The sequence below is a fragment of the Trematomus bernacchii genome, unplaced genomic scaffold (assembly GCF_902827165.1).
Source record: "Trematomus bernacchii unplaced genomic scaffold, fTreBer1.1, whole genome shotgun sequence".
In the NCBI taxonomy this organism is placed as follows: Eukaryota; Metazoa; Chordata; class Actinopteri; order Perciformes; family Nototheniidae; genus Trematomus; species Trematomus bernacchii.
In genome coordinates this window covers 7,458,720-7,485,620 of record NW_022988098.1, presented here as the reverse complement: position 1 = coordinate 7,485,620, position 26,901 = coordinate 7,458,720, and the positions used below count along the sequence as shown (strand labels likewise).

The following is a 26,901-nucleotide window of genomic DNA, read 5'->3' as shown; positions in this document are numbered from 1 at the left end:
CACACAAATAAGGAGCATTTAACCTCACCAAAACACCTTTTATGTCATATTTCTAAGACATCTTGAGCTGGAACCCTGAGCTGTATCTCAAGTAAGTACATGTACTCAAGCACAGTACTTTACCCCTTGAATGGGCAAGCTCATATAAATAATTGCAATTCAATAATTGCTATTTTCTAATGTATCTAGGCTAAAATGACACATTTCGTTTTATTTAAATGTTTAAATATGACCTTTATTTTACAACTTTCATACTTAAATACATTGCCTATAGGGTATACGTTTATATTATTAAACCTATTACACTCATATAAAACCCATGTTAAACCAAAATTATTTATTTATTATTTATTTAGTTATTACACCCATTTTACACTGTTATTAGACCCTTTTTAGTTATGGAGCCTCTGGAAATGGATGTGTTGCTGCAGGTTTGACTGTTTCTGACAGCTAACAGTTAACTGTAACAACATCACCAAAGGTCATCTAAAACTCCCTGTGGGTGGGCTTTGTACAGTATGTGTGTGCAGGGTTGTACTTTAGCGCAAAACAAGCTGACTTAAACTGAAACCTTTCTTTACAGCATGACGTTTTTCCACTAAAATCAGTACAAATGTGCAGGAATCGGTAAGAATGCTATAAAAACTATACTAAACTTTACCAAACTGTGAGTTATTTCTACTACGAATCTTAAATGTTTGCTGCATGATGAACACCACAAGATGGATGTGCAGTAGTAAGCTGTACATTTTAAACCTTTTTTATGCATAAAATGAAGGAACAACATGATTACATTTCACTCGAATCGTATCTTGCATAATGACATGTGATAAAGAAGTTGATTATATGTATTTACCTGTCCATTTGTGCGTTAATAAAAAGTACCATGTGTGTAACCAGGGCAGTTACACACATGTGTGTTACACAGGGCGGTTACACACATGTATGCACTGACAAAGGTCACCTTTACTGTTCAGACTGTTCAAATCACAGATCTTTCCCCTGGCAGTCTGAAAGGAAAAACAGATCCGAGACAGATCTGAGATCTGCCTGCTCACACATGTCGCAGTCCACAGGAGATACGTGTGTTTTTTATATCATCAGGGCTCGAGAGAAGATGTGTGTTTGTTTTGGGGAAGTAGCTGTAAGTGGCTTGGACTGTACGCTCACCAATCCAAAGGTAAAAGCCCCATGAGTCAGACTGAGTGCTGCAGCTCAACCATATTCAGATTAGAGCTGCAGACCAAAACAAAGACCAAACAATACGTGATGGTTTCCCTTTGAGGGCTCATGTCATTTCAGGTGACTCATCTGCTGTAGACAGTACATTAGTGTGCAGTATGTAAAGGTGACAAAGAGGGTTCTTCATCTGTAGACATTCTTCAGTTTCGTTCATGGTCCATTTTAGTTATTCTTTAAACTCCATGTTTGTTACGGTGGAAATAGACTAACTTTTTCTCAAAAAGCTTTTTCAAGGGGTATTTTTGCTGGCACTGCTGTGGCAGTGACGACCGGATCACTATCCGTTTTCCTCAGAGCTTAGCAACTATCAACAACACAGGACACACTGCATTTAGTTTTCTACCATAACTTCGGTTGTTCCACCATCCGGCATTAGTAGGGTTAGGGTAAAGGAAAGTAAATGCAAAGAACTTGGTAGTTAGCTACATAGGCTACCGATAGCTACAAAGCACTATCCTCTTGCTGTTTTGGTTGTGCATTGGTTGATGTACTAACTATGCGCTGTAAATCCATGCATGGTGAAACTGTTCAATTAAAATGTACTGCATACTAATACGTTAAAGCAAAAGAAAACAAAAACATGTCTTCACTTTACCTGAGGTGCTTCATTCAGCTCTAATTTGATTGGAATGTTTTGTTAGTTATGTCCTTCTTCCCCAGCCTTTTTGAGACATTTTTGATCAGCAACCCAAACATCCATAGCATGCTCATCAATGTCTCAATAAATATGGGAGATTTTACTTTATTTTTAATTGTTTTTATAGTCTATCTTGTTATTCTTGAAATCATATATTGTCATTCATGTGTATTAACCTGTAAAGCCTACTGAGACAAATGTGTTTTGTGATGTTGGGCTATATAAATACAACTTGTTTTGAATACGTCATTTTTCCATTTTCTTTAATTGACAATACTATATGCACTCATTCTGATGCACTACATGTGTGTGTACTGCTATAATGAGGTGCAGCAGTGGAGTGTAATTGATGTGTGTGGGAGGGTCTCTGCATGCCTAGGTGTGTGTTACAAAGACGCTCTCTTTGTGTCGCTGTCAGGTGTGTGAGTGGTGGTCAGGGTGGGGAAAGGTATTTCCTGGAAACAAACTCATATTTGACTTCCAAGTGAAGGTGTGTGTGCTTATTCTGCAGAAGGTGCACAGTTTCAGGAGACTTGTTTTGTTGTTGCTACCAAATGAACAGTGAGTCAGATCCACTTCAGATTGGTTTAAGTAACTTAAACCCACCATGACTCACTCTGGATTGTCGCGGTTTGTTTTGTCTCTGGATGACAAGGTGCCACAAAACGTCAAATGATATCATTTACCTCACTTAAATGAAATGTGTGTTTAAATCTGATACCAAATCAGAGGAAACAAAGAAGAACTGGATCATTGTGAGAGAGATATATGACTTGCAAACTGTTTTGGCAATAGTTGAAAAGTGATCCACTTTTGTAATGGAGATCAAACAACCAGTGACACACACACACACACACACACACACACACACACACACACACACACACACACACACACACACACACACACACACACACACACACACACACACACACACACACACACACACACACTAACTCAAGTACTGTACTTATGGTATGAGGTCATTTTACTTCACTTGAGTAATTTAGTCATGCTGTTTTCTACTTGTAACTCTACGGGAGAGAATGAGGCCCCACATGTGAGATTTTTTTAGATATGACCAAAACTGTAATTGTTTTTTAATTCTGAGAAGAATATTCACAATTCTGGGATTTAGCATTTTATCAAATTATTTTAAATCAATTTACAATTTTGTCTTTTTTCTCAGAACTAAAGAAAAAAAAACTTTTGGGCAGATCTCCAAAAATATGAACATTTGAATAATAACTTTTACGTTTTTCTCTCCCTTTCTTACAACGCAAACATGGTTGCATATTCTGAAATGCAAATATTTGCTGCTTTTTCTTTTGAAGTTGGTTCTATGAATTATGATTGTATTTCTCACTACACCAAAACTAAAAATGTATTAATTGAGATAATAATAATCTAATGATATAATATCTACCTGTATAATAGTTATAATAACTTAAGTACTTTTTCTTTAGTAAAGGATTTGTGTAATTCCCACCTCTGCACAGACACACACACACACACACACACACACACACACACACACACACACACACACACACACACACACACACACACACACACACACACACACACACGCACGCACACGCACGCACACGAGCTGTCAGAGTGTGCACTCAACAGGGTGGAGTCGGTACATTGAGACTTTTTTTGTTTCCTTCCCCGAGGGGATCAGATTTACTCCGGGAAGGATTCAATAGACTCCATTTCCAGAGAATCACTCCGCGTCAGACCCATAGGTCAGACCCCACAGGGACAAGCCTCCTGCTGCACTGGAATAACATCCGATCCTAATTACCGTGGTCTGGTTTGTATCTAGTGAGATCAAGAAGACTAACTGAGGTGGTTTATGTGAAGGCATGGAGCGCACCAGAGCAGCGCGTAAAAGCGAGTGGCTTCGGAGCGCTTTGGCCCACCACCACTGCCCGGATCCCGGCGTGGAGAACGAAATCGTGGTCCTCGCTTCTGGAATAGACCAATACCTGCAGGAGGTCTTCCACCACCTGGCCGTACCCAACCGAGAGGACACGGTGTCGGCGGAGGACTTCAGCGCGCTGTGTGTCGTGCTGGGGATCCCTGGAAAGAGGAAGATCAGTGGAGAAAAAGACGAGGAAAATGAAGAGTTTGCAGAAGTTTGTTCGGTGCTTCCCAGCCAGCTGTCCTTTAAAGACTTCCACTCGAGGCTCTGTGGATATTTCCGTGTGCGCAGTGCAAGGAGAGGGGACTGCGCGTGGCGGCTGCCGGTTACCGAGGATACGGAGCTCGTGCAGCGGCAGATCAGGGTCCGGTGGCCGAGGGTGAGGAGGAGGAAATGTGTGAGTTTTGATCTGGAGAGGGATCACAACAGAGCCGAGAACAGGGGGATGAGAGGAAGAGGAGCAGAGGACAGGAGCGAGTCAGGTACAGAACCAGGAAGTCACTCTGTTATTGAAATGAAGATCACTGACAGGTTCAAGAGTGTCTTTGTTTATTTTGTATTGCACAATCACTATTACTGAAGAAGAATAGGGCCAAATGAGAATAATGTGTTGGGGTGTTACCAAAACTGAAAACAATGTTTGAGTTCTGACTTAATCTCCAAATTCTGACTTCATCTCAGACCTCAAAAAGAAAATTCACTCTGGTCAAATCTCAAACTAACAATGAATGGATGGTAACATAAAAAAACATATTACGTTACAATTTATAGTTACTGGTTGTGTAGTGTGATTTGACACCTGATTTATTCTTAACCCCTTCCATGACCTACCCAGCACCACCTGTTCTGTCATTGTTGTTACCCCCCACACACACAAACCTACACACACACAGTGTCCACTTGATTGATGTACAGTGTTAGAAGTCAAAGTAGAAATAGGAATTTCTCCATTACAAGAAGTCCTGCATTGAAAATGTTACTAGTCCAAAAGTAGTGGCATCAAAATATTCTTTCAGTACATAAAGTGAAATTCCTTATAATGTAGAATGTAATAATAGTAATACATATATTTGGTAATTAGATTTTCACTGATGTATTACTATGTTAACAGCTGGTAAAGGTGGAGCAAATCTAAGTCCTTTATAGATTAATGATAGATTGTGAATTTACTCAAGCTATAACTAAAGTCTTTAAGTTCAATGGTGTAAAAGTACCCCATAACTTAACCACACTACTGGATGAACTTAGTTACTTTCCACCACTTTCATTATATGCTCCAAATATAAAAATAATGGAGAGTGTATTCAGATCTTTTGTTACAATACTACACTGAACTAAAACTCCATTAGCAGTAGCTGCATTCAAAAGGTAACTTATTACTGGTTTTATTACTGCATGTTACTAATTGATAGACGTGGAGATTATTTAAACTATTTTATACACTGTCAGGAAGTTTAATGTCTAACAGTGCATCACATTTGATAAAGTGATTATGTTAAATATGTGACATCTTAATCAGTAAAGCAAGTGAAGCTGTCAAATACGTTTGATATTACCCTCTAAAATATGGTGTAGTGTAAGTATAAAGATGCAATAAAAGGAAATACTTAATAACATGCAAGTACCTTGAACTTAAAGTACTTGAGTGTCTTTAAAATCAGTGTGAAAAGATACATGACAATTATTATTCTGTCAAACTCTTTGAAGATACAATAGAATAGAATAGAATAGAATAGGGAGGGATGAAACCCTCTTTAATGGTCACACATGCAGAGCACACAGCACACACAGTGAAATTTGGCCTCTGCTTTTAACCCATCCTAGTACAAGGAGTCTAGTACTAGGAGCAGTACAGCAATACAATACAGCTTTATTTATGAAGCACTTTAAAACCTCCAGACCAAAGTGCTGTACAGTCAAATAAACAAACAAAACGTAAACAAATCGTACAGCTCTGCTCACACACCATAAAAAGTACAAGTAAAACAAATAGACAATTTAAAGTGGACCTATCATGCTATATTATAATAATATAGTGTAGGATCATACCTATATAAGGCATATTTATACTTTTTTTTTTCAAAATACCAAACAGATCATGCATTTTAGCCATGCCTCATTTCGCTTAATTTGCACTTATTTAGCTCTGTTTTTGCAAGGGCAGATTCAGTGAGAACAGCACCATCTACAGGCCTGGCATATGTACTACAGCGTCTCCAGCGCTTTCGAACGGCAATGGCCGTGGCTGTCTCCTCCTGATTGGTGGAGTTGGCCCAATAGCCGTAGCGCCACCGTCCTGACGTCAGGACAGTGTTCAAATCTGGATCAGTTTTTATCAGATCCGTTGCAGCCCCTTTTTTAGAGATTTGGGTATGGAGGAAAATAGAGAGGGTTGTGTTTTCTGACACTTGGTGAGTTCCCTGGAACACCGGGGACACATATTCATGTACAAAAGACGTACCAAAGTGCATTTTGCATGATAGGTCCCCTTTAAAGGAAATACAAGCGACAATCTACAAGAGGTGGGTTTTCAGAAGCGATTTAAAAACAGCCAGTGTGGAGGATCTAAGTATTTAAGAGACGACAGGGAATGTATTCCCATTGTAGCTCTCCATATCCGCATCAATATTAAGTCTCTTCTTCTTCTTCTTGTCTCTCTTCTTCTTCTCCTCCAGATGAGGTAGCAGCTCTGAGGGAGCTGGTGGAGGACCTCCGCTCGGCGCTGCAGGGGAGCGACGCTCGCTGCCTGGCCCTGGAAGTCGCCCTCCGTCGGGAGAGGACCCTCCCCCTCACCTCTCCTCCCATCTCCACCTCCACAGCTTCATCTCCAACCACCTCCATTACCCTGGTGCAGGGAAAGCTGGTACCAACACAGAGGATCAAAGGACAGTGCAGTGGTTCTGGGGGAGACGCAGCGAGGAAGGGGGCACGAAGACAGGAAATCAGGGACCCTCTTATACGTGAGCTGAAGCTGATTCGCTCGTCACGTGACGGACAGCTGGAGGAGGCCATGAAGTTCAATGAGCGCATGGAGGAGGAGCTGAGATGGGCGTACCAGGAAGTGCAGAAGCTTCACGGAGTGGAGTCTGCTCTGAGGAAGGAGAACGCTCAGATCAGGTTGGAGTTTTGTACCAGGATGATGTGGGATGGGTGGTTGGTGTTAACATTCATGTACATGTGATATCAATTTGCGTTGTAGTTTTGTTGTTCATGGCTGACAGGCAATTATATGTAAGGTTAAAGTTCATGTGCATATAAATAAAGCCACGCCTCCAATGTGAGCTCCCTGTTGAACGAAGTACTGCTGTTATCTTATCTTATCTTGGATGATGTCCACCAGGAGGAGGGCAGAAGAGGCCAGGGAGGCTCTGAGTCAGGGGCTCCAGAGGGTCCGGATGATCCAGCAGGTGGCTCAGTGTGTGCCGCAGCTTCAGACCACCATCACACAGCTGGAGACAGAGCTACAGCAGTACAGGTGCAGCACATATACTCTTATCTTTTGTCTGTTTAGAGTGGAGCAGGAATGAGTCCTGTAAGAAATTAAAATCAATGTTTAATGACGTAATTTAGTTTAAACATACAGTAAGCTTAAAACTGTTTTATTCTGAAAACATTTCCGGTTAGCATTGGCTTGTGGCTAACGTTGTTGCTAAATGAATGTACAGTTTATTTTGAAAAGCTTTATTGAAAGGGGTCTCCGTTGTCAACAGTGACGTCACTTCCGGTTTTACGTTAACAATGATTACAGCCATTAAAATGCATTAAATAAAAAGTCATGAATGAGTGTATGAGGAGAAAAGGCGTGTGGAGTTATACAATGAACAACGTCTAAATCCTCTGATTTACGCGATATCGGACACAGAAGAACACAAGGAGGGAGGTTCCCCTTTTACGTCAAGAGCCGCCATTGAGAGGAGGAGCCATGCATCAGATATAGACAGAGGTGACGAGATTTGCTCGCTCCCTCGTCTTCCCCCCATCCGACATAGCGCTGTGTTGCTGTATCACTCTGTTTGTTTCAAACCACGTTACTTAAAGGAGAGGTGTCATGCTTTTCCGGTTATTACCCGTCCCCTTGTGTGTTATGAAGGTTTTTATGCATGTAAACGGTCTGCAGAGTCACAAACCCTCAAAGTACACCCTGTAGCGAGTAAAACTCTAACACAGAAAATACCTCCCCAAAACGCCTCGTTGGAGATACGTCATTGTCCATTTGATTCTTCCGGGTACGGCATGATGTCAACCCGTACCCGGAACGAAATGGACCAATCCGTGGAGCCGTTACGTTACGTCCGCGGAGCCGTTACGTTAAGCCCCCACTGATTGGTCCAAATTGACCAATCCACGGACTTCCTCACACACACACACTCAGTGCAGGCAGCTCTGCTGATTTCTCCTCCCTGGCTGCAGGCTGATAACAGACAGTTGGGATCGCAGCAAAGTTCTCTCTGCAGACCCATTCTCACAGCGTTTATCAACCTTTTTCTTACTCAATATCAAGCCACACTTATTGTTTTTACTTCGGCTGTGACTTTGTGTGTGCTCAGGATGAGTTTGGCTGTGTTTAGCTATGTATCCTAAACAAGGAAACAACACCTCCACGGAGCTCAGCGCGATTCACAACGTCCCGACAAATCAGAGCACACTGTGCTCACAGGGAGGGTGGGGGCTGGAGCTTTGGGAGCTACAACGAGCCGTTAAAGGCAGATAGTGAAATTCAGTGAATACAAGTAGTTTACAGAGATGCTGTATGAGAAACCAATGTGAGTTTGGAAAAATGCACAGTATAAATCTATTTTAGTATACCTCAACAATGGAATTATGATCAGTGGAAATGGCCATGACACCTCTCCTTTAATTAAAGTACCCATTTGAACCTTTTCCGAGACTACATTGTCTCTTTTTTAACTTCCTCCTGGACGCGAGAACAACGAACACAAATCAACAGTCCTAAAACCCAGAAATGAGTTATAGGATTTGACCACGTTCCCTTGTCCCGAAGTCAACATGTTTGTGGCTAGAAGCCTAAGATCTGTTGTAACACAAGCCTACGAGCTTCTATGTCATAAAAACGTCTGTTGCTAACATGTGACTAACTAAACTACTAAACGTCATCACGCCACTAGCCGTTACATTAGCCGCCTTTGGCTTAGCGGTGGTGACGCGCAGCTATGTGACCGTGTTGTAGTTCCTGTATAGCCTAACGTAAGATTTCCACTGCTCGCGATTGTATTTATTTATGCTTCAAAAATCATAAAGTGGATTTAATATGTGGAGGTTATCCTATACAGTAGTTAACAAACGTATAAGAAAAACTCATTTGATAAAATGTTTAATGCAACGCAAGGAAACTTACTTTTTAAATGTAAAGAACATGAAAAAACACTTGCCTTCATTTTAATTTGATTTAGATTAATATATTGTATTATTATTATAATGAGTGTTGGATTATTATGGGTTGACGTAGTACTGCTCGTCCCTTGATCTTCGTTAAAACTATAAAAGCCCTCGCAGGATTATATTTTAATCCTTCAGCTGCTGATGGCTTTTCTACTGCTCTTAGATGCTTTTTAATTTCCCCACATCACCAGTACTGACATGTTACTGTGTTTTAAGTCAATTAATTTAACAGTACTTTGAATTCACTCCTGCTGAGGTTCTTTTTCTTCTTCTTGTGAAATGTTTTGGCAGCATCTCACCAATTCTTGCAGATTATTTGCACAACCCCTGCCCTTAAATAGTGTTAAGGTGGTGTTACCTATGCTAATAATTAACAATTGGCCACACACCTCCCCTTTATGATCAAATGGGATGCATCATTCAGCAATCCTGAAGGAAGTGCATAAATGGATGTTGCTGTATAAGGAGTGTGTGTGTAACTATTTACACATCATTTGCCTTTGTGCTCTACTGATTTGAAATTCAATTCACTGATGCCAGCAGCTTAAGTTACACACAAGTCACACTCAGTCTGAATAAGAGTGCTGTGTAAAAATGGATAGGGTTAACTTTTAACAAACGCCACTGCATTCATGTTTTATTTGCACCCACCACGAACTAGAGATACTTCAAACCTGCTGTGTGTGACTTCATCTCCACAGCATGAAGGCAACGTTTGTTTAAAGCTAATAAGATGCTTTGACAGTGAGAGAGACAAATCAAGAGGGTATCTCCTATACTGAAAGTTAGCCTTTTTAGTACAAACTCTTTGTGAAATGCCTCTACTTTTGCCACCCTTAGATCCCGCTGCACCTGCATCCCTAATCCAAATCAACACATGTACCCAATTGGTGAAGATGACGCCTGTGACAAGACAGGTGAGTGGCTGGAAAACAGATTGATCACTGAGGGATTAGGTATCAGGAATGCTTTCTAACTGAACTCTTAAAGAGGCCCTATCATGCTTTTAAGGCCCGGACACACCAAGCCGATTTTGGCCGTCGATGAGCGTTGACACGCCCTACTCAGATTGGTGTGTCCCGCACCGTTGTGTCTTTTCAGCCGTGCCGACACCTTTTCAGCCGAAAACCCACCAATTCGACATGTTGAATCGGTGGGCAGTCGGCCAAAGGCTGTCGGCCAAAGAAATCACTCTGATTGGCTGTTCAGCTAGCGAATCAGTGCATGAGAAGCGAAACGGAAGTGAGGGACCCAAACAAACTATTAAGAAGGGAAATCTGAGATTTCATTTAACTCCAGCTCTCGACACAGGTTCGGGAAAGCCCCATGAGCTTCTCGCTGTAGAGTGAAAATGGAACGCACACCCTATTTGTTGTTTGTTTGTATCACGCAGTCTGTTCTTCTTCTCTCGGTTATCACGCAGTCTGTCTTCCGGTTGTTGCCTCTTTTGAATGACGAATACACACTACCGCCGCCTGCTGGTAAGGAGAGTTATTGCCACTCACGCATGCGCAGTTCGTACGTGCTTCTTGGCCGTCGGCTGAAGTCTTTGCGGTGTGTTCCAGTGTTCCAGTGACTGTTGGCCAAGACGCAGAGACGTGAGGCGACACAACAGTCGGGGGTCCGTCTGTGTCAGTTCTTTGGTGTCAGCTTGGTGTGTCCGGGCCTTTAGGGGTTTTTCCCTTTTCCTGTAGTGTGTTTTATACTGTAGGTTGGTGTGCATGTAAATGGTCTGAAAAAGGCTTCAAACCCAAAGTGAAATGGTATTAAGAAAGTAAAGTACCAGCTTCTACTGTTTTCAGAGGCGGGGTGTCTGCAGAGAGCAGTGGAAGGGAAAGATGCCTCTGATGAAGAGGAGGATGACAGAGGGATGAGAGAGGAAGGACAGGGCTGCCTGTTGGAGGTGAAGAAGAGCCGACTGCACAGCTGTGGAAAAGGGTTAGCTAACATCTAACATGCACCGCCACTGTGGACACATTTTCCATATAACATGTCTGACTTTTCCTTTCCTTTCTCCCTGCAGATGTCAGAGCCATATGGGTTCTCAGAGTCACCTGCATGATAGAAACTTCATCAGCACTTTTAAGGACAGCAGGGGGCGCTACAACCAGAAAGGACAAAACCAAGAGCAGCCAGAGGGAGGCAGCTTTGAAAAAGAAAAGGTGGGGAGAGAGAAACGCAGTTGATAATTTCATTTAAAACATAATGGATCAAATGCAGCCTAAGAGCTATTACAAACAGGTTTAAAGCTCTAGAACAGGGTGGTCCAAACTACGGCCCGGGGGACAAAATGCGTCCCGCGGACCATTTTGAATCGGCCCTCAGCTAATTCAAAAAGCATAATGTAATATGGCCCACAAATGAAATGTGTGCTTTTCTTATATTGTACTTCTTAAATATAAATGTAAACATATATTACACAGTAGTATTCATGTGTTAATGAGACCACTTTTCAAATAAATGCAGTCAATTAAAGTTGGAAACATTTTCTAACAAATCTAAGTTGATAAGAATGACTTATTTACATAACAAGCTTGAAATATACCCTTCATATTCCTCCTTATTATAATCAATCTGAGGCTTCTGTTTTAAGGTACGAGCTCCCAACCCTCACACGCATCATGTACCTACATTTGATTGATTGTGCTAACTTATAACTGAACTTATGAGGCAATATACCTCTAGAGAGTGGCCCTGCCCTTCGTATATGTTTCTGTATGTGGCCCTCGGTGAAAAAAGTTTGGACACCCCTGCTCTAGAACCAAGTTGTCAAAATGAGGTATGGGAAAAAGAGAATTACCTGTGGACTAGTCTGTAGTGGAAGAGAAATGTAAGAAGAAAGAAGTCAAGTTGATACTGTGTTGTGTTTGCCAGAGGCCTAAAGAAGAAGAGGACAAGACGAGGCCGGAGGAGAAGACACGTCTGTCTCTGCTGGAGGAGAAACTCACTGATGCTCTTACACTGCTGCTGCAGCTACGCAACAAGGTTCACACACACACACACGCACACACACACACACACACACACACGCACACGCACACGCACACACACACACACACACACACACACACACACACACACACACACACACACACGCACACGCACACGCACACACACACACACACACACACACACACACACACACGCACACACACGCACACGCACACACTCACACTCACACTTTCTCTCTCTACTGCCATCTAGTGTTTATTCCATCCTAATGGACGTGCATAGAGCTTTCAATATTAACTGTACATGTCTAGAACATATTTTACACAGCAATAATTAACATATTTTTTGTTTTTTTTAAGAGAAGTGTATTGAAGCTTAGTGGGTATGGTGAAACGCTTTAACTGCAAGGCATTTCTATGTCCAAATAAGAATTGAATTGTTCCTTTTTATGTCCTCAAGTGTTACAAGATGTGTGAAATTGTTTTATTGAATATCATTTTTATTTGAGTTTGGAAAAAAAGTCCAGATTTTATTTCATAATGTCATAATGATGATTAACTTTATCTCAATACAGTGGTCCTATGACATATGACCCCTTGAAATAGAAAGGGGTATCATGACATATGACATTATGTAATACAAGGTGGAGTGAAATCAAAGTGTGATTGGGTACCATGCCATTATGAAATATTTTTTTTTATAAAAAAGTCATATAAAATACAGAAAACCGTTTATTCAATATCGAACAATACTGTATGGTTCCCCACTCTAACTGTGGTATTACACCTGACAATAATATGTTGTGCATGTTGATATGAAGCTGTGTTTGTTTTTACTGTATGTTTGTTTCAGTGAATAAATCTAAAAAGACAATCTCTCACTGTACCTGCAGAACGTGTCCCGCAGGACCCTGGGGAAGATAGTGATGGATACTCTGGATGTGTGCAGGACTGGAGATGGTAGGTGTGTTTAAGTATTCAGAAAATATAAAAAACAAATTAGTTTTAATTTCAGAGGATGAGCATCATAGGAGGAAATAACACTTTAAACATCAGTTTGCACGTACTACTTTAAAGCAGATGTGTGTCTCTGTAGTCGGCGTAAAGAAGTGGAATTCTTTGCCGAATGATTTAAAGGGCTGTAAGAAATGTTGTATGTTTAAAAAAATGTATAAAGAAAGCGTAATTAGACAGTTGACTTTTGATTGTGTTCTGGTTTTATGTTTCAGTAATTATAAGCAACTGTGACTGAAAGAATATTGCTTTTATTTGACTATTTATGGTTATTTCATTTTTTTTTTAAGAAGTGGCAGGTAAAATAAGATCTTCTCCCTGCTCATTTCCACCATGCGCTATAAAAACAAAAACTGAAAAACCAGTAGTGTACATGTTTTGTAAAGTGTACATGTTTTGTTTTAAAATAACTGCCATGTGTGGAATAAACAAATACATTAATTAATTTGTTCGTTGTTGGAATTGTAATTGGTACATTTTCCCCGTACAGGTCCCTGTCAGGTTCTGCAGGTCGCTGACGCTCTCTGTCTCCGGCTGTCCTCCAGGGATCTGCTGGGAATCGGAGGGGATGATGAAGGAGGAGAGAGCAGAGAGAAAGGCCTGGTTTCATCTTCAGGGTGTCAAACCAGCAGCGGAAACCCTCTGCTCATCTCCTGTTAGATAAAGATCTGATATTCAACTTTAAAGGTCACCTATTACACTGTTTTTCATCAATAGGTCTCAGATATATACAAAACATGTCTCTGAAGTGTTTGGCTCCAAACACCAAACAGATCATTGCAGCATCCCATAATCCCCTCTGTTTCAGCCCTGTTTCCAAAGTGCTGATTCTCTGTCTGTTGCTTTAGATGAAAATAAGGAGCCACTCCCCACGCCCCTCTGAGAGAGATTTGGTTAAAAATAACACAATGGTGCTCTAGGAGGAGATTCAGGTGATAAGGTGGGGGGGGGGGGTTACCTTGGTTGGTGATTGGCTAATGGTTACACAAGCCAAAACATCGTTATGACATCATAAAGTGGCCAAAATCAGATCAGCTCATTTTCAGACAGGTTTTTATATAAATGGATCAGGACAAAAAGAGAGAGAATCTTTGTTCCTGAAACGTTCAGAGTCTCTTTACACAGAGGGGACACATGCTGATGTAGAAGAGACATGAAGAAGAGGGGACACGTGTTGATGTAGAAAAGACAGGAAAAAGTAAATTCTGCATAATAGGTGACCTTTAAGAAAATTATTGTAAATATGACTCCGGTGGCTATTAAGTAAACTAAAGTCAGCATACTGGTGCTAGCGCTCCTGTTCCGGTATCATGTTGATATAATGCTGTAAAATACATTACAATTATATGTATATAACGTTTTTATCGGTACATTTTATTTGGACCATTGGTTCGAATCGATGAATGACTGGCACACAAAACATGAGTCTGAATATGATTTTGGATTTAGCTAGCTGATGTAAGCTAATGTTAGCTTTCTTTCTAACGTAGACAGATAGCTAGCTAGTTAATTCTACAAAAATAGTTCGCTAATTCATCCAGACTCCAGGGGCTGAACTGTCTGCTATATTGGCTAGCTTGCTGTTTGTAAATTGCTTCATTAACGTTACAAAGCAACCAATACCAGATATATCTGCATAGCTAAGTTACAGCTATCTGACTGTTGAACACTGTTAGCATGGAGTTAGCATTACACATCATTCTTTTGCTAACTCAGAAAAACAGGCTGTGGCTAACAATAAAGACAGGAACGTTCTGCACTAAGTTAGATTACAATCCAATAACACATTGGCAATAAAAAAGCTATTAACTCAAGAGTAAAAAGTGACTTGCAAAACCTTTACATTATTCACTATTGTAGTACTTATCCTTCCTCTCTCATATATTTGGCTTGTTTGCACACATGTCAGTTTGCGTTTTTTAACCACATATTTTATACTGGTTCAATGTATTTAAAGATGAATTGTATTTTTATCTCTTTGTGTAATGATTTGTATCTATTTAATTTCAATTATTAAATGTTTTATCCAAAGCATTTGTTTGCAGTGTAAGAGTTTTTCATTTAAACATTGTTGGTGGAAGTTAATATATATATATTTTTCACTGCATTGCCTTACAATTAAACAGTATCTGGTATTTTACTGTTGGCTCGGGACATATTCATATTCACGAGTCATTATTTAATACTAACTTCTGGTGAATAAGGGGATTTTTTGGGGATAAATGCCAGAGTAGCAAAAAAAAAAAGGTTTTTGCAGTCTTTCATTTTTTTGCAGGTTTTCAGTAAATGTAAAAAAGAAAAACAGATCATCCAGATAGCCCTCGGATGACAGTTTAGCTCTCGTGTTAAATATGTTACACATTTCTTATCAGTGGCAGGGCAGCTAAGAGAGAAACAAATGACCACAGAAGCCCACATGTGGCTCAGATCATTAGCTTAGCATGAGGATCATCCCTTCTTCTAAACATGTGTACTGACAAAAACAGACAATAAGACGTAGGAATGGTATGAAATAATATAGTCCTTTATTTCCAGCAATTTACAAATTCCTGCAGGGAGAGAGAGCCTTCCTCCAGCCTCAGAGAAAGAGAGGGCTTTTACAAGAACAACATACAGAAATTGCAAAGACCTCAGCCCCATGAGACTGTTTTTCTCAGAGCTGAAGTCTGAATCAAAGGCTCCATCGTGATGTGGATGTTTGCTCCCAGGGGCTCGGTGGTTTGAAGCACTAAGGTGAACAAGGCAGTAGGGTTTTTAAGGCTGAATATGGGGGGAACCATCTGGAATCATAAGGAGAAATTATGTGTGCCTTTTTTCTTGTTGCACGTCAGGTTTTCTGCCTAGTTTGTGGATTAAAATCTTCCCCTTTTCTAATTTTTTTGTGAACAAAAGCTGCAAACAGCCCTCCTCTCCACTGCTGTGTCATCAGTATTACATTACATCATAATCAACTCACTGTACATCTTATATTAATCAAAGCTAATTAAAGAAATGCTACTCTGTGGCGAACCTAGCTCCTGATTGGTTACTCTGAGATGAGCTCGGCTCTGATAGGTTAAGGTCATTCTATATAAGTATGCTTTCCCTGTGTGTGTGTGTGTGTGTGTGTGTGTGTGTGTGTGTGTGTGTGTGTGTGTGTGTGTGTGTGTGTGTGTGTGTGTGTGTGTGTGTGTGTGTGTGTGTGTGTGTGTGTGTGTGTGTGTGTGTGTGTGTAACAGGGTGTGTGTGTGTGTGTGCGTACAGTATGTGTTTGAAAAGACTGGTAGTATTAGGCACTGTGCTATTCATTAGCCTCACCGCCTTTACTACTGCGGCGAGCATCAAGAAGCTCTACTGGCCTTTTGCAAAAGAAAAATAAAGAGAAAAGTGACATCAACATTAAGAAACGGAGCCCAAATGAAATGACAAAATAAACAACCTTATATATAGAATAAATATAATATGTACAATTTGCTTTGTGTGCATCTAAAAATAAATAGACAAAGCATTACTTGCCCTCTTATAGAAGTATTCACAACTTTCCATTGACGCAGAGGCAGAACGCTGGTCAGTGAGAGAGTGGAGGATACAGACTGACAGTGAACAGATGGAGGATGCAACTTTTACAATAAGTCAAAAGAAACATCACTCCTTGTGGACAAGTGTGAATCCAGAGGACACAGAGACACATTGAAAAGTTATAAGAGAATCCCTGCGCTGCCCTCTGGTGTCCGCTCTGCAGATTACAGTACTTTGTGCCTTTGACCAGACGTCGCTTCATCTTTACAGTGGTTGTTTTTTGCTCGATAAGATTTATGACACAAAACAATAATCACAAAGAGTTAAAGAGATTAGGGAAAGGAATAGAATTTTTTTTTTTGTTTAAATGGACACGTGAAAAAAAATCAGTCAGATCAAAATAAAAGATTTTTAAAAGATAAAATAATCAAGTTTTGCACATTCACATTATGTGCCCTTTTTGCTGGCCCCTGGGAAACAGCACAGAAGTCTGACAATCGGTGGATAAAGTCAAGAAACACATGCAGGTTTCTCGTAAGACTTTGCCTCAAAATGGCTCACAACTTCCTGTTTCATTCTCCTCGTCACCTGTAAGCCCTCAAAGAAAGAGTCAGCTCAGGGCAGCTGAGACTCACAGTCTGTGTGTGTTCAAGGGTTGGGGCACTGAGGTTAATCTGATTTTCCCCTTAGATTAAACATTATTTAGTCAGTCATTCACTCACTAAAGGTCAGGCTCCTGACCAAAGAGATTATTATTAGTTATCTCAATGATATGTGTGTAAAGAGGTTTGACTCTAACCTTATTAATAGAAAAAGAGGAAAGTGGACATTTGCTGTGGTCATTTCGTTAGCTGAGACTCACTAGATTGAGAATTGGTTTGGGTCCACGTTGAGCTAAAGATTCCTATTGTTTTTCATGAACAAAAATAAATGAAATCTACCCCTGTGACTAGTCACACCGCAAGCTAGCACAGCATAATACGTGTGTGTGTGTCCTTGACAGAGGGGGAAAGTAGCAAGCCGCAAAAGTAGCAAGCCGCAAACAAGCTAACGCTAATCAATCAAGATAGCTCCTTTTGAGTTTTTTTTTCTATTTTCTCTATACTGTACTTTTACTTTACCAGGCATTTTGTTCTCGAGATTGTAAAACATTTATTTTTACAAACAGTTACTACAATGGGGATAAAAGTTCTCAAAGCTAACAAGACTTGCTAACTGAGAGCAAGCCCTATTAGCTTAGATAACTTCTGGTCAACAGAGGAGAGATAGCTAGCTAGTTAGCTAGATCGGATAGCTAGCTAGCTAGCTAGATAAGATCTCTATCTCTTCTCTTAATGATCAGGACAGTCCAGAACTGTTGCTATTGGTTAATTTCTCCTAAGTTTAACTCAATAAGTATGTCAACTAGTGAGAGAATCCACTACTTGCTGTGATTTCATTGTTCATTTATACATGCTGGTGTGACCGGGCCTTTATCAGCGCTGGTTTGACTGGAACCTCGGACAGCTCAAAGAACTACACTGATCTTAAAGCTACAGCTAAAACCTATACAAAATACCAAACTAAAGAAATATTGGTCTGTCTTTCATTGGAAAGATTCAGATTCAATTTTGATTCCCAAAAGGCATTTGAAATAGTTTGTTAAAATTAAAGATATCAAACATTCACATACAAAATCTGAACTTTTCATCCGGTATGAGAGACTGCTGAACCTGAGTTAGCACATCCTGGCTAAGGCACTTCAGCACACTCTGTACTATTTGTGAATACAGCAACGTACAGTTAGCTCTGCAGGTTGTTTCCAGTGCGTTGCAGCATGTTATCATTACAATAGGCCGAGCGTGAGCAACATCAACAACTAGCTCGTTTTAGTAGAGAGTTAGACAATAAGTTTAGGATGGGGAACTGATGCTATCCTGTTGTGGAAAATGAAAACCTCTCTGACCTCTTGGCATCCACAAAAGGCCAAAAACTTTACTGTGTAAGGTGTACCGACAAATCCCTTACTGACACTTGTCTGGCCATTTTCTACGTTCTGTTTTCCACTGTTTCTGTGTGTTTGCTCAAACAAAGAAGAAGTGTACTCTGGGCAGTTTTAAGTACATTTGGCCAAAAAGGGAAGCACCTCTATGGACCTAATTTAACCGAAACTTTGAAATTGATTAGGTGTTTCATAACTGCTAACAGGTAAATCATTTTGTGTTCTAGCAGTTGTTGTTATGCGAATTACGTCTCAAATTTGATTCAAATTAGATTTGTTGATTTAAATTAGTTTATCAGCCGATAGGAAGGACGCCAGGGATCTAGTCTGTTAAGTTTGTGGTCCATTACCCTGCTATAAAAAAAACCCCAATCCTCTTTCCTACTGTCACGAGGCCAGGGTAAAAGAGAGCCTATGGTACTTGACTAAATCAGAAATTAGACACATATTAAATTAATAAAATACATATGACAAAGCACTTGGTGATTAAGCATTCAAGGCTTGTTTGGACATATTTTTTTTGCTGTCTTGGTTTTAAAACTTGATCTTTAAAAACAGGAGGGGCTAACGTCCCCATTGAAAATAATGAGGACTGGCCCTGCACATGTCGATTCATAGCAAACGATAACAATCATTGTCAACGGTAAAATAAGAACAAAAGTAGTAAGACTCAGTTATTAAGATTTAGCAGGAGCAGTGTAGTTTATAGAGTTGTGTTCAATGGTTGAGGTGGAGATGTGTGTTTCTAAAGTGAAGCACAGATTCTGTCTGCTGTGCTGCAGATATCCTGAAGATGAAACACTACTGCCCTACGAGCGCTACCCCATCAATCGGAGAAAAGCCCTTTCAGAGTTGAAAATGTCCGCTTCCACACAGACTGGTAGCGTTCAGCGCTGTCCGAGCGTGGTGCGTAGCGAGGATCCGGATTTTCTTTGTTGTGCTTGTGTCCGTGCATGCATTCAGTTCCCCAAGCTCGAGTCTTTATCCCCTATAAACCATCGCATGTGAAAACAGAGCGCCAGGAAGCCGGTCCCCAGCAGATCCCCCAGGGCCGTCAGGTAGGGGATGGAGAAGTTGTCGGGGTCCATGCCTCGGCCCCACATCCAGTGAACCATCCAGTCTGCCAGGTAGAGGAGGATCAACACCTGGAGGAAGATGAGGAATACAGATTTTTATTAAGAAGTATACACCCTAAGAATTCATGAAAATGTATTAATTTCCATTATTACACGACTTAGTGGAATACTTGATTATGATTTGGACATTTAAGAGCTTTGCTATTTTTCGGTAACAGACCACTGCTAAGGAGAACAGACCGTTGCTAAGGAGAACAGACCGTTACTAAGGAGAATCAAGGGACTATGTACAGTCATATTAATCCGCAGACAGAAGTCCGGTCAATTTAACAAAAAATGTTGTTTGCTTCGTGAGAAAACACCCAGGAATACATTTGAATATTTATTTTGTATATTTTTGTGGAGAACACTTTGGATATACAGTATGATGGCTAAATTGTCTCCAGTAAAGAAAAGAGAAAGAGTGACGAGAAGGAAAGCTTCGGTATCCGGCTCACCCTGTTGGTGTTCTTTTAGCATTAATGACCGACTCGCTGTACATTATCCTTTACTTAAAACATGCTGCATTTTTGTTAGATCTCATCTCATAAATGTGAACTATGCGTGCCAATATGGTCTGATTTATGGTTTTGCCGGTTTAGTCCGGTGTTTTATGGAAACCGGCTGAACCAGCATTTTCATTGTTATAGGTTCTTGCCAAATAGTTTGTTTAATATCAAACCGGTGTGAACATTTTTACACAGGCACAACCTTTAGATGAGAAAATACTTTATTATCTAAATTAAACTCTAAGCAAAATGTAAAAAATAACATTGTGCGTCTGTTCCTTTTACTCTTCCATAACATAACAATTTGCGTTTTCCCATTATTCCCCTCTTCTCAGCAGCAGCTAAAAAGTGAAGTGTGTGTGTGTGTGTGTGTGTGTGTGTGTGTGTGTGTGTGTGTGTGTGTGTGTGTGTGTGTGTGTGTGTGTGTGTGTGTGTGTGTGTGTTTACCTGTAGTAGTGCAGCAACCATGTAGAACGAAACAAAGACAGCTGTCAGCATGGTGTGCCCCCCCCTCAGGGAGTTGATGGTGTAGAGGAAGGCGAGGTGACCCGGGGCGACCAGGAGGAAAAGGACCCGGGCGGAGCGAGAGTTCACAGCTGGAAAATAAAAAAATAGTCACATACTGATGAGGTGTAACTTGTTTTATCCTGCATTAAAAATACTAAAGGTGTGCCCTATAGGAACGGATACTGGAACTAAACCTCCAAATACATCAGAGGGGTGGGGGGCAGTTGGAAATCATGGAAAGATGTGTTTTAATGAGATAAATCAAGGTGGGGAACAGCGAAACGTTCCACAGCCACCCGTTGACTTACAGGAGCCGAAGAAGGTGGCGCAGGGTGTGGGGCACTTCCTGGGGGTGGGGTTGGGATCACCCATCGGGAGACCGTTCATGTGCAGATAGGTGGAGATCCGACTGGCCTGAACTGCCACCAGGTTACCTCCCACACCTGACACACAAGGCAAGGCAAGGCAAGTTTATTTATATAGCACTTTTCAACACAAGGCAATTCAAAGTGCTTTACAAAAACGAAAGACATTAAGAGCATAAAGAAACATTAAACACAGGTACATGAATAAAAGTTACAGTGCAGTGTGAGATGTGAATAGTTCAATTAAAAGCAGCGGCAAAAAGAAAGTCTTCAGCCTGGATTTAAAAGTAGTCAGAGGTTTCTGGGAGTTTGTTCCAGATATTTGACAATACCCCTAACCAAATTCTCACATTCCTCTACCCCTAGTCTTCCCGTGAAATTATAGTTCTTTGGACACTTTTCTAACCTTTTTATATTCCTTTCATCCTTCTCTTCCAATCATTGTGCATCCACAGACAACACCTGTTCCTGTTTTACTGTTACCTGAACCCATCCTTGCCCTTTAAAACCACTTTTATTTTCAATTCCCAGAATTAGGATATATTTAAACCTTAAACACACGCACACACACACACACACACACACACACACACACACACACACACACACACACACACACACACACACACACACACACACACACACACACACACACACACACACACACACACACACACACACACCACACACACACACACCACACACACACACACACACACACACACACACACACACACACACCACACACACACACACACACACACACACACACACACACACACACACACACACCCACACACACACACACACACACACACACACACACACACACACACACACACACACACACACACACACACACACACACACACACACACACACACACACACAGGGTGAGAACATAGAAACAGAACACAACAGTCTCAACATTTGAACCGTAACAAAAAAGTTGGCATACCACTGATAATCATTATCATTTACGTTTTGAGGGATACACATTTTCTCCCACAGTTTATAAAGTTTTCAACAAGGTTCAAATTCAAATGCAACTATTAAAGGTGGGGTAGGTAAGTTTGAGAAACCGGCTCGAGATACACTTTTTGTTATATTCCATGGAATGCTCTTAACATCCCAATAGCAATGAATATCTTAAGTGCTTTGACAAAAAATCCATAAAAAAATGTCATCTGTGGAAGCCGTAGTACTGTAAAAAGCACGACCAATCATTTTAGCCGGCCCGGCTAAAATAACTGGATGGCCTACCTGCCTGTCAGCCTTCCATCTATGCACAAACTTATCTCGTGCCCTCATTGGTCATGTGCGCGTTCGTGTGTGTTGGAGGAGGGGCTCTGTGAGGAAGTGGCAGATTTTTTCCGGCTGTGTATTTTCAAATTCTAGCACACTCGAGCTGGTTTCTCCAAAATTACCGACCCCACCTTTAAGTTAGGTGCTCTGCAGGGTTGAAGTAATGTGTGTTTGTATACAGATTATGACTACAAACGTATTTGTGATGCGCCATAAAGAAATCTAATGCTTCCCTCGTACCGTTATAATCAATCGACAGTCATTGTAATGTCATTTTTAGGAGACGCATAAAGAACTACAGCTGTCAATGTTTAAGATCTTCAATAATCTGTAAACCTTATCGCGTTAGAAATGAACCTGTAGTTCCAGTAAAAAGTGGAGAAATCAGCACAAGAGACATGCATTGAATTGAGACCACTGGACATTAAGCGACTTCACGCCTAATCCAAATGGCATCCTTGTTTTGTTTGATTGATTGATGTTTTACTTGTGAGCGTATTGACTGGTCTACAACACATTCATTTTCCTTTCTCTACTACCACTTTCCCCAAAAGAATGATTCAAGTTTTTCGACTTCTTACCGTTGATGACCGGGGTGAAGACGGCAATGCCGGCAAAGTTTGGGTGGGTGACGGTCTTGTCGAGGATCAACCCTCCAACACTGAAAGATACACAGGAGGGATTAACTGAGGGCTCATAGTCAGAGATGGCAAAAGTACACACATCCTTTACTCAAGTAGAAGTACAGATACTCGTGTTTAAAAATACTCTGGTAAGTAGTACTTAAAAGTAAAGAAGTATGGGCTTCGAAATGTACTTAAGTAAAAAGTACCCATAACTGTGTGTCCTTTGGCAAGACACTTCACCCTGATTTGCTGTAATCACTGTTACATGTCTGATATGTGTAATATGAAATGTAAAGCGCTTTGAGCATTCGGAATAGTGCTCTAATAAACACAGATTCAAACTAAAGGAACCAGCCTGTTTTGAAAATGTAAGAAGTAGAAAGTTCAGGTGTTAAAAATGTAAGAAGTAAAAGTAAAAAGTAGTATAAAATAAGTAGTGGAGTAAAGTACTGATACCAGAAAAATGTACTGACAGTAAGTACAGTAACCAAGTATTTGTACTTCCCACCTCTGCTCATAGTGAATAAAATACATAAAAGGTCCCACAGCTAAGAATCTGGGTCGTGCAATAGGCTGTAAATAATGATGAGAAAATTTTGACTTAAAGTGGACCTATCATGCTATATTTGAATAATATAGTGTAGGACCATACCTATATAAGGCATATTTATACTTTTTTTTTTCAAAATACCAAACAGATCATGCATTTTAGCCATGCCTCATTTTGCTCAATTTGAAAATGTTTAGCTCTGTTTTTGCAAGGGCAGATTCTGTGAGAACAGCACCATCTACAGGCCTGGCATATGTACTACAGCGTCTCCAGCGCTTTCGAACAGCAATGGCCGTGGCTGTCTCCTCCTGATTGGTGGAGTTGGCCCAATAGCCGTAGCGCCACTGTCCTGACAGTGTTCAAATCTGGATCAGTTTTTATCAGATCCATTGCAGCCCTGTTTCCAAAGTGCTGATTCTCTGTCTGTTACTTTAGATGAAAATAAGGAGCCCCTCCCCACGCCCCTCTGAGAGATATCTGGTTAAAAATAACTCAATGGGCTCTAGGAGGAGATTCAGGTGATAAGGTGGGGGGGGGTTACCTTGGTTGGTGATTGGCTAATGGTTACACAAGCCAAGACATCGTTATGACATCATAAAGTGGCCACAATCTGATCAGCTCATTTTCAGACAGGTTTTTATATAAATGGATCAGGACAAAAAGAGAGAGAATCTTTGTTCCTGAAACTTTCAGAATCTCTTTACACAGAGGGGACACATGTTGATGTAGAAGAGACATGAAGAAGAGGGGACACATGGTGATGTAGAAGAGACATGAAGAAGAGGGGACACATGTTGATGTAGAAGAGACATGAAGAAGAGGGGACACATGGTGATGTAGAAGAGACATGAAGAAGAGGGGACACATGTTGATGTAGAAGAGACATGAGGAAGAGGGGACACATGTTGATGTAGAAGAGACATGAGGAAGAGGGGACACATGTTGATGTAGAAGAGACATGAAGAAGAGGGGACACATGTTGATGTAGAAGAGACATGAGGAAGAGGGGACACATGTTGATGTAGAAGAGACATGAAGAAGAGGGGACACATGTTGATGTAGAAGAGACATGAGGAAGAGGGGACACATGTTGATGTAGAAGAGACATGAGGAAGAGGGGACACATGTTGATGTAGAAGAGACATGAAGAAGAGGGGACACATGTTGATGTAGAAGAGACATGAGGAAGAGGGGACACATGTTGATGTAGAAGAGACATGAAGAAGTGGATTTTGCACAATAGGTGACCTTTAAATGAATTGTCAATTGCGATGTTTTGACACCAACATCATTGATTTGGATAATTACTGTTAAATATGGCGATAAGCTTGGGAATAGGTTTTTAAAAACTAAAAACCCCCCTACCTGCTGATGGCCATGGCGATGATGACGGGCTCCCAGCCGGAGTACAGCAGCTCTCTGGTGGACGGGATCCTCCGAGCGATCAGCACCCACAGAGGGCACAGAGCCACGAACACAGCACACACCAGAGGGTTGGCGTAGTTGTTATCTGAGGGGAGTAAGAGGAGGAGGAGGAGGAGGAGGAGGAGGAGGAGGGACGAGGGAGGAGTAATAATAAAAATAATAAAAAATATAGTAAAATATAGCAGTATTTACATAGAAATAGAATGGAATAATATGGAATAAAATATGGAATACAATTCGGCAGTAATACAAAAAAAACAGATATAATAATAGTAATAATCTATTTGATTTATAAGTGCACTTTTCATTCGAGTAAACAAAACTCAAAGTGCTACAGAGTAAAAAGGGTGAAACAAAACAACAAAAACAATTAAAACAATTAAAACAACATTTACATTTATGCCGGCATGGCAAAATGTGGGGGTTTTAAAGATCTAGTAAAAGGCTATTCTAGAAAGATGCGTTTTTTTGGCCTTTTTCAAAAGCATCCACAGTCTGTGGTGTCCTCAGCTGGTTTGGGAGGGCAGTCTCGGAGCAGCGGAGCAGAAGGCTCGGTCTCCCATGGTTTTCAGTTTGGTCCTGGGGGGAAGGAGGAGGTTTGCCTTTTCTGATCGTAGGTTCCTCGTGGAGGTTTGTGGGGTGAGGTATTGTTGTACATTGTGTGCACACTGTAGAGTCTATGCTGTGGCTGAGGTAAAGTGTCACTGTCACTGTTGGAGGAGCCTGTGACCTAAGATTTCCATTGACATATCTACACTGTAGCTGTGCACACATGACAATAAAAGCCTTGAATCTTGAATCTAATCTGTGGGTCGTTTCTTTAGGCAAGATGATGTCCGTGAACACAGAGATCGTCTCTCCCGACAGGCCTCTTTTATCCTCACAACAATTGCTTTTATACGTAGCTTTGGATATACCTTCCTCTTTTGATCCGATCTTTCCCCCTAACCGAGACATTTAGGACAACATGTAAGAGGTTTTCTTTTTAACTGGTTTAGTGGATAGTAGGAGTATTTTAAAAAGAAAAGTGTTTTAATTAATTACACGTTTGACTTTGTGTCTGGTTTGTATTTTGTGCATATAATACGATATTGCCATTCTTCTTCCCAATAAATGATTTTGTTTTTGTTTTCACTTTTTCTTGACTTTCTCTGCTGTTACAAGCGAACGTCCACCTGTGCGAAGTTCTTCATTTTATTTTATTTTATAAGAAAGTTGTTTAACAGTTTTTGAAAAAGTGCTTCAAATTGCATACTATCCAAGTAATGCTTCAAACCTTTCAGAAATTCAACAAAAATGGACTTTTAACATTTAGCTGATAATATAATTAATAGATATGTCGTGAGGATGAAGCAGGACTGTATGTGTGGGGACAGTCATTCCCTGTGTTGTCTCCAGGAGGCAGTGTTACACACTACCAGTACCATTTAAAGGGAGCACATTTGAAGAGCTATAAATAAAATGTGGATTTCCCGTGATAAAACACAGCGAGGTGATGTGTGGGCGGCTTCTGCTTTTATTTCCTGCGCAGCTTGACGCTCAGTCGCATTTCTACACATGCTGCTCCCTTTCATCAAAACATCTTCAAAGGCAACAGAGGAGTTTCTGGTTGTATCACATATGTAGCATTTCCTCTATTGCCTCTCTATTGTTGTGTTTGTTGCAACTGTTTTTTTTCTTTCTCCTGCCATGAGGAAACAAATTAATCTGACGTCTGAACAAAGCTGTAACGACAACAATACTTCAGTACGCGTGTGCTTTGACTTAAAGGTGGGGTAGGTAAGTTTGAGAAACCGGCTCGAGATACACTTTTTATTATATTCCATGTAATGCTCTTAACATCCCG

General features: G+C 40.7%; 2 protein-coding genes across 4 annotated transcripts in view; one reads left to right on the top strand and one right to left on the bottom strand.

Moving 5' to 3' along the window:
- The first annotated feature begins 3,535 nt into the window (after nucleotides 1–3,535).
- On the top strand, nucleotides 3,536–13,923 carry si:ch211-112f3.4 (EF-hand and coiled-coil domain-containing protein 1). Of its 2 annotated transcripts, none has more exons than XM_034121540.1 (9): nucleotides 3,536–4,291; nucleotides 6,485–6,926; nucleotides 7,150–7,284; nucleotides 10,050–10,126; nucleotides 11,012–11,147; nucleotides 11,233–11,371; nucleotides 12,084–12,194; nucleotides 13,054–13,120; nucleotides 13,665–13,923. In XM_034121540.1, exons 1-9 carry the CDS (start codon nucleotides 3,751–3,753, stop codon nucleotides 13,832–13,834), a joined length of 1,818 nt encoding a protein of 605 aa, XP_033977431.1. In that variant the 5' UTR covers nucleotides 3,536–3,750; the 3' UTR covers nucleotides 13,835–13,923. The 2 variants fall into 2 exon arrangements, with proteins under 2 accessions (XP_033977431.1, XP_033977432.1); XM_034121541.1 differs by having other exon boundaries at nucleotides 13,054–13,124; nucleotides 13,665–13,792.
- Nucleotides 13,924–16,356: 2,433 nt separating this feature from the next.
- The window catches only part of slc41a1 (solute carrier family 41 member 1), a 34,209-nt gene continuing 23,664 nt past the window's right edge, over nucleotides 16,357–26,901 (bottom strand). For both annotated transcript variants that reach the window (XM_034121870.1, XM_034121871.1), the window contains exons 7-11: nucleotides 24,996–25,140; nucleotides 23,036–23,115; nucleotides 21,093–21,227; nucleotides 20,725–20,873; nucleotides 16,357–19,798 (exon numbers count right to left, since the gene is read on the bottom strand). In XM_034121870.1, coding sequence (XP_033977761.1) covers nucleotides 19,613–19,798; nucleotides 20,725–20,873; nucleotides 21,093–21,227; nucleotides 23,036–23,115; nucleotides 24,996–25,140 — 695 coding nt within the window. In that variant the 3' untranslated portion in view covers nucleotides 16,357–19,612. The remainder of the gene's footprint in view (nucleotides 19,799–20,724; nucleotides 20,874–21,092; nucleotides 21,228–23,035; nucleotides 23,116–24,995; nucleotides 25,141–26,901) is intronic.